The 10849-nt window shown below is 34.2% G+C and overlaps 1 protein-coding gene across 1 annotated transcript in view; it reads right to left on the bottom strand.

Moving 5' to 3' along the window:
• Nucleotides 1-2371: 2371 nt before the first annotated feature.
• Nucleotides 2372-10849, bottom strand: part of KPNA5 (karyopherin subunit alpha 5) — a 44704-nt gene continuing 36226 nt past the window's right edge. The window contains exons 12-14 of the mRNA XM_056125262.1: nt 10404-10531; nt 7357-7535; nt 2372-4733 (exon numbers count right to left, since the gene is read on the bottom strand). Coding sequence (XP_055981237.1) covers nt 4546-4733; nt 7357-7535; nt 10404-10531 — 495 coding nt within the window. The 3' untranslated portion in view covers nt 2372-4545. The remainder of the gene's footprint in view (nt 4734-7356; nt 7536-10403; nt 10532-10849) is intronic.

The following is a 10849-nucleotide window of genomic DNA, read 5'->3' as shown; positions in this document are numbered from 1 at the left end:
CTATCATCTTTACTTAAAGTGAACGGACTGTAGATAGATATAAACCAGATTTACAGAATAAACTCAATGCAACTTTTAGTATCTAAGTAATACTCCAACACCACAAACTGATATATAAACTCAATTATCACAGTGCCTTAAAGAAAAAAAGAAAGATGTGGAGAGAAAGACAGGGGTGACTTACTGTCATCTTCAGATCCAAATGAAAGGTAGGATAAAACCTTTAATGAATATCTAGCCACAAGTCTTCTGTCACATGCTTTTGAGGCTAGCCTTTAACCCCACAATGAACATAACCAAATATTTGATTAACAATGCTTACCTAAGAACCTACTGAGGGATTAGCATTCTAGATTGTAGTGATACACAATTACACAAGCATATAAATTATAAAAACTCAAGCTGTTCACTTGAAATGGATGAATTTTATGTATATAAATTTAAAAAAAACAGTGACTTGAACTCTTACTGCAAGAAGGTTGGTACTCTCACATACTGTTTTTTCAGAATGAAAACATGAACGATAGCATTTCCTTTCTTGGGAATCTGACAATACCTAGCAAATATTCTAGGCATTTATTGGGCCAGAATTACAATGACATTCATTGTCAAACTATTTACAATACTAAGTCTGAAAGTAATATAAATGTCCACCAACAGGGGAATAATTAAATAAACAGTACTCCCCTGAACATACAAGCAAAGGAGTACTCTGCAGGTACTATAAGGAATAAAAAGCTCTACATTCTGTGATGGAATGTGCTATTGGATGAAGTCATACAGTCAGAGGCAAAAAGCCTAGTGAAGGAAAAGTATATGCAGTATTTATGTTAATATTTCATATTCTAATTTTTATGTTGTAATTCTATTTCTTAAACATATACTACAATAAAATCATAGAAAAGCGAAGAAGGAGTTTTTTGTTTTGTTTTGGGGACACACCCAGCAGTGTTTAGGACTTACTCATAGCTCTGCACTTGGGGATCATTCCTGGAAGGCTCAGAGGATAATATAGGGTTTCAGGGATCTAACTTGGGTCAAAGGCACGCAAGCAAGTGCCCTAAGTGTTGTCCTACCACTCAGGCTCTGAATAACTTCAGTTTAAACACGAGTGTCCACTAAATGCCAAACTGACTTTTTTTTTCATTATAGATAAGCATATAAATTCTAAACTAAATGCAGCTGACCCCAATTTGATCCCAGGCATTGCATTTGGTCCCCCAGCACCACCAGCAGTGATGCCTAAGCTCAGAGCCATGAGTAATTACTGAGCACTGCTGGGTGTGGCCCACCACACCCAAATAAATTCTAAATTAAAAGCAATATACTGACTTTCCAAATAAGCTACAAATGAAAGTCTTTTTGGTTTTAGAAAGTGGAAGAAATTTTAATCAAGGATGCCAGCTTTCACTCCATTAGGAATATGCAATCATAACTGACAAAAAATGAAATAGACACATTTATAGAAGTGGAATTATAAAATAGCATTTTATTATTTTTAATCTACTGCAGTAACATTTCCTAATGTTACATACTGCTCAAATGTTGTTAAGCTAAAAAAAAATTCTCCCTTTGTTCCACTCCCCACGCAGAATTTAAAGACACATTATTCTTTTAGAATTTCTATCATATTAACTCCTGATATATAACAGTTCATAAGATTTATGTGATTACTGAAATAAAAAAATGGTTAACAATAGTTACATCACAGTTTTACAAATATGCAGTCAGTAGATTGCTTAATTTAGAACAGCAACAGCAGCAAACTGCCAAGACTTTGTATTATAGTTACTTTTTTTCATAATGCTCCTTTTTGAAAGAAAAAAATATGAAGGAAAAGATAATGCTTATTTTAGTTCCAATAACTCAACCCTTAACTGCAAAGAGGTTTGAGTTACCAAATGAAGTGTCATTTCTGTGCCAGAGGATTTTATAATTTCTTTTCTTTTTTTGCTTTCTTGTTCTAGTTGTTACCAGTAAGAGAATACAATGACACTGAAAATTAAAGTATAGGAAAAACTTTTCAAAATAAAACTAGTACTTGAAAAAAACTAGGGCAGTGAGTCAGTACTTACAAATATAAAACAAGTATAATTGCATAGATTAGTAAAAATTCAAATTCTCACAGAATGAAACATCAGATTTTATTAAATAAATGAAAATGATTCAAGTATTTTCTTGATTTATGCACTAATGTTGCATGTGTTTCCTTTTACATGTCATAAAAATTTTTTGGCACAGTTTCTCTCAGATTTAAGTATATTAATATTAGAAGAGCAAGTAAAAAGCTGTCAGAAGGTTAGTGACAATAAATGAAAATCCATCTTGGAACCTTTTAATAATAGTTCAATTGAAAAAAGTAATGTTTTAAAAAATTATAAGAAGTATTTTCTAATCTTGATTCAAAAATCTAATCACTAGGCAAATACTTGGTCCCAACTATTTGATAGTGCCCCTTGTATTCAAAGCTAAACATCTACACAAGAAATGAAATAAATCTTATATTTTAAATGCCTATATCTCAAATTTAAATCTTAGAGATATAAGTTTTGTTTTACTGAAAAGTTTTAAAATTTTGTTTGAAAGACTTGGCCTGGATACTTATTAATGTGACTACAAATTCCTCAATTAAAGAAAAACAACAGGCACAGCCGGTAAGTTTATGAATTAAGTACGCTGCATTAACAAGTTCAAGAGTGAAATATACCCTGTCACCTGATATTTAGAACCATCTGTACCACAAGTGTTTATTTGATAAATTCAGCATCAATTTTATATAATCTTTAATTACCCTGTTCTTCTGAATATACATAATGCAAAGGAAAAACTTTTTATACTACACTTGTTAATTTCCACTACATTTAAAAGGGCACAAGATATAACCCTCCACTGAACAATACAAAAAGGTTTGGTAAATGCAGTCAGCATTATAAATACCATCCAAACCTGTGTTTTATAGCTGTGAGTTTTAAGTGTCTTGCCAAAAGCCTCACTCATGATAAATAATTTACAAAGATCAGACTATTTAAAAGTACTCCTATGTACATTTTTTCTTGAACATGCCTCTGATTTCCAGCAGAAACATTATCAGTAAATGCTATCATAAATGAAATCTTTCATCACAGAATAGACTATGAGTTGTATAAAAATGTGTTAGTTTCCCTGTTAGAACAGTTGTAAACTAATTTTTAAATAAGAATTTAAGATATGGTACTTGGAAATGTAAATAGCCTGCATATAACTATAAATGAAAGACTCAAGTTTAATAGTACTATATTTTAGAAAAATCCACCAAATAGTACTGTGAGAATAACACACACATATATATCTATAAATAAATATATGTACTTCTTCTTTTGAAACTTTTCAAAAGTTTCAGCTTAAAATGAGGTTTTTGCTGTTAATATATAAAACACACATTATATTGATCAGCCTGATATAAATGAAAGATAATACAATGATTCATAACAAGCAGCAGTATGGCCCTCTGAGTACTATATGCCCCAAATTTCTAATATATATTTTGACTATATTAAATAATCCTTAATAATTTTCACTAATAGTATCCCTTTGTGTCCAAAGATTAACTGCATTTAGTAGCATTTAATACATAACAAGGTATTTCCTTTAGGAAAAAAATGCCATTCAAGTACCCAAGTTCATTATTATATAGAAAGTGAATTTCAGTTACTGCTCTGAGAAAGAATAAAGTATCTCAGAAAGAAATCAGAAAAAGAACTACATATTTTTTCACTTTGCAGTACTTTAGATTCTTGATGGCATCTCTTCCGTGTTACTCTTTAAAATAAAGTGAAAAAGTAATAAAATACTATAAAATGGTAGCATATTTGGTTGAAATACAAAAGATACTAATAGCACTTATATGATAAAAATGAAATATTTAAATGTGTAATCATTTTAATGTGTTCAATATGAAGAAGAGTTTCTCTTCAAAATTGTCACATTAACAGTACACTATTTCTATTTTTATAAATAAATTTATAGGCTTTTTGTTGTAACTTTTTTGCAAAGTATAACCTATAGCACAGTGACTTATAATTAAAGTGATAAGTGTTTTCACATTCTAATTTAGTTTTTATACAATTTCCTGCTTCTGTAACTTCTTGCTTGAGGATAGAGGTAGATTTAGAAGAGAATGAATGTGTCAGACTTACTGCCAAAATGCAATTATCAATAGCTATACTGCTAATGTGCAGTTTCCAAAGATGCTAGACAAAATGATGACTATTATGTAATATTTTACCAAGTTTTTTTAAGCTTAAATAATTTCATTATGTACTTAATTATTCACAAAGTTATAGAAATAGATAAAATAATAAAAGACATAAATATAGGCGTACCAATATGAAAACAGAATCATAAGGGAAGATTGTATCTGAATGGAAAACTCTTTTTTTGCTTCTTAAAATTCTTTTTTTCCTGTTCTTTGTAACTACACAGGAAACATTCTTATTGACACTGCAAAAGAGATGAAATATCCAAGCTATCCTTTTCAGCTATTTGGATATTTTTTACCCTACCAAGTCAAAGATGAAAACCTTCCATTGGTGTTTCTTGCTGCTGAAAAACAAACTGTTGTTGGTTTTCATCCACCTGAGGTACAATGCTGGGTTCCTCTTCTTCAACGCCAAAGTAATGCTCAATCAGATCAAAAGCCTTTTGGTAAATTTCTTGATTTTCATGGCTTTGCAGAAATTCAATTTTATCCAGACCTATTATACAAAGAATTCATGAATGTAAAATTGTTATTCAACTATATATGTGTGTGTGTGATATATATAATTTGTTAGTTTTATTATGAAATTGTTACTCAAGTTTATATATATATATATAGTTTATTTTATTATGAAACATCAGCAAGTCCATCACCAAAGGGGCACTTACTTTTATCTAATTTTTGCACAAATTTTAGCCAACACTGACGTTTGATTTCACTCAAGTTTGAATTCACAGTACTTACAGTACTTTAGTTTTTTAAATTTACTATTGATTTTAATGGGCCAGAGTGACAGCATAGCAGGTAGGGCGTTTCAATTTTTCCAACCTTCTCGGAGAGCCCAGCAAACTACCGAGAGTATTCCGCCTGCAGGGCAAAGCCTGGTCAGCTACTCATGACGTATTTGATATGCCAGAAACAGTAACAACAAGTCTCACAATGGAGATATTACTGGTGCCCACTCAAGAAAATCAATGAACAATGGGAGGACAGTGCTACAGTGCAGTGCTATTAATTTTAATATACTTTAGCTTCTCAATATTAAAATTATAGCTTTGGTTTATTTAATTCCATTACTCCTTCTGGAGTAATTGTACTAAAGAAAAAACACAAAAGGGAATACAACAAAATAAAAGCAAATTAACAAACCAAAATGCAAGCACAATTATACATGTACACACATTTTCCCATGGAAGGAACCAAGAGATGTCCATACAGTACATGGTTTTGAGCAGTGTGCAAATACAATATGGATACTGTATAACTTGCTAAATCAGCAATCACTCCTGATGTCACTCCAGGTCTAATTGAGTTTGATAAGCAAATGCAAGGCTATTGCCTTAACCCCTGTACTGTCACTTCGACCCACTATTTTACTATTAATAAGAATCTACTTTTTTTTTAAAGTAAAACAGACTTTATTTGAAGGTTTTGAAGGGAAGGAGGAAGAGAAAGTGGGAGAGAGTGGAGAGTAACACACTCAAGAGAGAACCGGGCTTCTTCAAGGGGAGAGAGCGGCTACACACATCCCAGCATTAGACATGAAGGCATGAAAGTACACATCTCAAGAGGGGAGATGCTGGTGACACTTGTGCTCAGGTATCACATGTGCTTGGCCACATGAGCACAAGCAGCACATGAGCTCGGGCAGCATATGCAAATCTACTATTAATAAGAATCTCATAAATCTGAGAAATGCTCAACTAAGTGAAAAAAAAACTATTTTTTTACTTAATTACTTAAGGAAAACTTTTTTTTCTTAATTACTGAAAATACTCTAAATTATATATCATAGGATAGAAGGAAATAATCAAAGTAGTATATCTGTACGAAGAATAGCCAAAGTTGAGGGGTTGGAGAGATAGCACAGCGGGTAGGGTGTTTGCCTTGCATGCAGCCAACCCAGGTTTGATTCCCAGCATCCCATATGGTCCCCTGAGCACCGCCAGGAGTAACTCCTGAGTGCAGAGCCAGAAGTAACCCCTGTGCATCAACGGGTGTGAGTGGCCATCCCCCCCCCAAAAAAAAAAGAATAGCCAAAGTTATAGAATCAACAGGGTTAAAATAATGACCATTTTGAGAAAAATCTCAAATTAGTGATTAAAATTCTGTATTTTTTTATACAATGCTTTAAGAAATGACATCATACTATTTGAATTAAGAGTAAATTTATATTCCAAACTTGGTTGAAGAATCATAAAAGCTTACAGGCCGGAAAGGTAGTATACCAGGTAGGGTGTTTCCCTTGCATGTGGCCAACCTAGATTCGATCCCTGAATTCCTGGAGCCCTCTAGGAGTGATCCTTGAGTACAAAGCCCTGGAAGTCATCTGAGCCCACTGGGAGTGATCCTTGAGTACAAAGCCAGTGTAAACCCTGAGCACTGCTGGGTGTGACGCCCCCTCCAAAAAAAAAATTCATAAAAGCTTGACATAACCACATAATCTATGCGACTTAAAAACAGGTGATTATTTCACTGGAAATAAAAGAAAAAAAGAAGTTTGATTCATTCCTTATCCTAAAATAAATTCCATGTGTTGAATGTTTTAAGAAAATAATCATAAAAATCAACCCAATAAAAAATCAGTTGTAAAGAAATCTCTGTGGATTCAATGCCTTTATAAATATTTAAGGAACAGAAAGAAGACTAGACTGGGCGATCTAAATATAAATGAGCATGGATTTTTTATAAAAAGGTACAAATTACAGGAGTGAAGAATGCATGTTTTCATGTGGGGTTTAATCCCTAGTAGACATGTCCACACTACGTGTAGCCCTGAAGACCTCCAAGCACTGCTGGATGTGCCCTTGTTGGTTTCCAGCACCACAGGCCCCAGCAGCAAGTTCAGCAGAGAAAATGCATTAACACACAGAAAACATACTACTACTGTATATATAAAGTCAAGAAAAACTTAAAGCCAACTTGGAGATAAAGTTTTATATACATAAACCTATACATAATGGGAAGTATATAAATGTAAAGTATATGTGCACAACAACAATGTAAAAAAGTCAGAGAATAAAAAGAAACTGTTAGGGCTTAGGTAACAGAATTAAAGGTAATTAAAAAAATCATATTAAGAATTGGCTGTAATTATACATTTTTAACTGATGGCTTACCATATGCTTCTTCGATGAGAGCACAGTAAGGATTAATGCTCATCCCATTCTGCTTAGATTCTTGCTCTCCAAGACGTAAAATATTTTCAAGTCCATTTAAAGCAACTTGAACAATTTTAGAGTCCATAACAGTCAAAAGGTCACAAAGTGGTTTAATGCAGCCTAAGGCAACCAAATACCTTCAAAGTGGTTAAAAGGAAAAAAGAGAAAAATGAAAACATTTCAAAATGCTTATGCCAATGGCATGTATTCTTTATAATGAAACATTAAATAAAAAATAAATTATTCCTATAGAAACCCAAACATTAAATTTTCACTTAAATAGGAACCTGAAAACCTGTTTACTGTCCCATTCTCACACTATAATTAGCAGTAAATAATATTTCATATGTCATAAAATATACATGTAACATGCAAGTAAATTAGTACTTGAGCTTGTTCTTTTCATGCCATATGTGCATAGATAATGGGTTCAGCATATTTTATTTTTTAAGAGCTGTACTTTCAGAAGCATAGAAAGCTTTCATGAGCAAAACAGGTCAGACTCTGCTAATAGCTTTTGTAAGTAATCTTCACAAAAATTATTTTACTCATTTTCTTATGCTCTTCGTGTTTCTATTTACTACAGGTTCTTTTATCATTATTTGCAATACAATTTCTTCACTTGATTAAAAAAAAGTCCTATTAGACAGAACAGTATAGGAATTAAGGTGTTTGCCCTGCATGCAGATGAATCTGTCTTACCTCCGCTACTCAATATGGTCCTCAAAAACTGTCAGGAGTGACACTGAGCAGAGAGTTAGAAGCATCCATGAGTATCACTAGGTGTGGCCCAACCCCCACATCACCCACCCCAAATCCATTATTAAAAATGAAATTTAAAACGTGATCCGAAACCAGACCACATGCTTTAAGTCTTGATTCCATTTATTTTTTTCTTTTTGGGTCACACCCAGTGATGCATGGGGGTTACTCTTGGCTCTGCACTCAGGAGTGACTCCTGGCAGTGCTCAGGGGACCATATGGGGTGCTGGGAATTGATCCCGGCTCGGCTGCGTGCAAGGTAAACACTCTACCTGCTGTGCTATTGCTCCAGCTTCTGATTCCATTTCTTATCAGCTACATGTGATCTTGAGCAACTGCTATTCCTCAGTTTCTCTATCCTAACCTGGGGATGAAAACTGTATAAACCTCAGAGGGCTACTGTTAAAATACAATAGGTTTTCAATTAAGTTTCTATCCTTCCCTCCCCAGAAGTATACCTTCGTCTGAACACTCACTTACCATATACTTTAATCAGATATAATTTGTTGAATGAACCATCTCATATAGTTATAAAACTAGGGCAGATAAAACAGATGGAAGTATCTAACACACATTTTGGCAGTCAATAACCAAAATAACTTAAAAAAGTAAACTAGCAATATTAAACACTCAACAACATAAGTGGTATGAATAGTGAAGCTAACATAAGATCAAACACTCTCCACATAGAAAGTTCCTGAAATGGTGAAATGGGTTTGGACATATTATACATATTTATAAATTTAAGAAATAAATGGAACTAAAAGAAATTGTGAACTTTGAATAAACAAAATTTGAGCTTGGAAGCAGATAAAAATGTTAACGATAAAAGCTTAGAATGTGTGCCTTGGAAGCTAATGGCCATACATTCAAATTCCTAGTGTCACCACATAATTAAACATGAGCCTGACCATGCTATCATTTAAGCCTAGTAGCTCTGCTGTCTATAAACCCAGGCACAAGAGATTTCTCAGCCAGGTATAAGGAAGCACAACAACTAAAGGGATGTAACCCCAGAGGAGCACTGCAACTAAAAAGATGTGTAAGTACTGTAGTACAAAGTGTGACCCGTTTAAGCACACGTGTGAGCCTCTGAAAGATTCTTCCATCTATAACACGAATGCCTTAACTAAAAAGTGAAAGCTCAAGGCTGGAGAGATAGTACAGATAGTAGAATGCTTGTTCTGAACAAGGCTGACCCAGGTTGCCACCTGGTACTATATGTGGTCCCTCAAGTACCACTCGGAGTGATCCCTATAAGGAGTCAGGAGTAAACTCTGAACACTACTGGATGTGCACAAACTCTGCCCCACAAAGAAAAATGAACCCTTGGAGAGCACATATGCAAGCATCACAATGAAAGGAAAGCAAACCTTGATGGTGCTATGCCAAGTTTGTAACCACCTCGCCTGATATGTGTACTCGCCTGATGAATACACAGGTAAAAATGTGTGAGGACCCCCACCCCCAGCAGAAAAAAACAACTATCATTGCTGCATCTACCAATATAGGTGGTGTATACTTGTCTATGAGTTGGTTGCAGGATCCTACAAGTTCCCTCATTAACTGAGATAACGGCAATCTTTGTCACTTCATATTTCACCAGAATCATGATTATAGTCTCCTTTAAAAGGTATCTTTTGTCAACACTAAGAATGTTTATAAATATATGTGTGAGGATACTGGAAAAACCTAAGACCAAAACAAATGTCAGGAGCCTATAGATTATGTCATTAATCTATTGTTTATAATAATAAATAATTATCATCTGCCAAGGAGAATGTTATTAGATGGTAAATGGAAAAAAACCCTATAGTGAGGCTGGAGAGATATCTCAATATCTCTCCATGAGCTCACGATTTTCATACAGGGACCCAAGCACCTCCAGGACTGATTTCCCACCAACTACCGAGCCAGAAGTCGTCCCTGAGCACCATGGGTGTCCCCACTCCCCTCAAAAAAAAAAAAACTACTGTAAATGAATTAGACAACTTATATGTTATTCTCTCACATTAGAAAAATTTATCATACCAACCTATACAATGAAAAAAAAGCAAGCCTTGATGGTGCTATGCCAAGTGTGTAACCACCTCGCCTGATATGTGATCCCTGATGAGTGCACAGGTAAAAATGTGTGAGCACCCCCACCCCCAGCAGAAAAATTTTAGATTCATCAATAAGAAGAGTATTGTTTGATAACTGCCCTATCTAAAAAACAATTGAAAAGAAAGTCTGCGCTATACCTTATCTGTTCAGGAGTGCCTCCAGATGTAGCATTCGTTATAGCCCAGGCTGCTTCCTTTCTAGTGCGAAACTCTGCTTTCTGAAGAATCTCAATCAAAACAGGAAATATATTTGCATCTATAACAGACTGAGAAGGAAAAATTATATTGCATCTAAATGCAAATGTCATTTTTAAAATATTATAAAGTAGAGACTCTTAATATTCTATGGTTTCAAAAGTCAGGCTTTAGGAAATCTTTGAGATATAGTATTTTGAATCTGTTGACTAACTTTTATGTATTTTCTAAGTTAGTGGCATAAGAATTTTAACGATCACAAGTTTTTGGGGGCTGATGAGTGGGGCTGGAGCAATAGCACAGGGGGTTGGGCATTTGCCTTGCACGCAGCCGGCCCGGATTTGATTCCTCCATCCCTCTTGGAGAACCTGGCAAGCTACCGAGAGTAT

Source organism: Sorex fumeus, unplaced genomic scaffold, assembly GCF_029834395.1.
Source record: "Sorex fumeus unplaced genomic scaffold, SorFum_2.1 ptg000054l, whole genome shotgun sequence".
Lineage (NCBI taxonomy): Eukaryota > Metazoa > Chordata > Mammalia > Eulipotyphla > Soricidae > Sorex > Sorex fumeus.
Note: the sequence above shows the minus strand (reverse complement) of the source record. Positions and strands in the feature narration are given on the sequence as shown.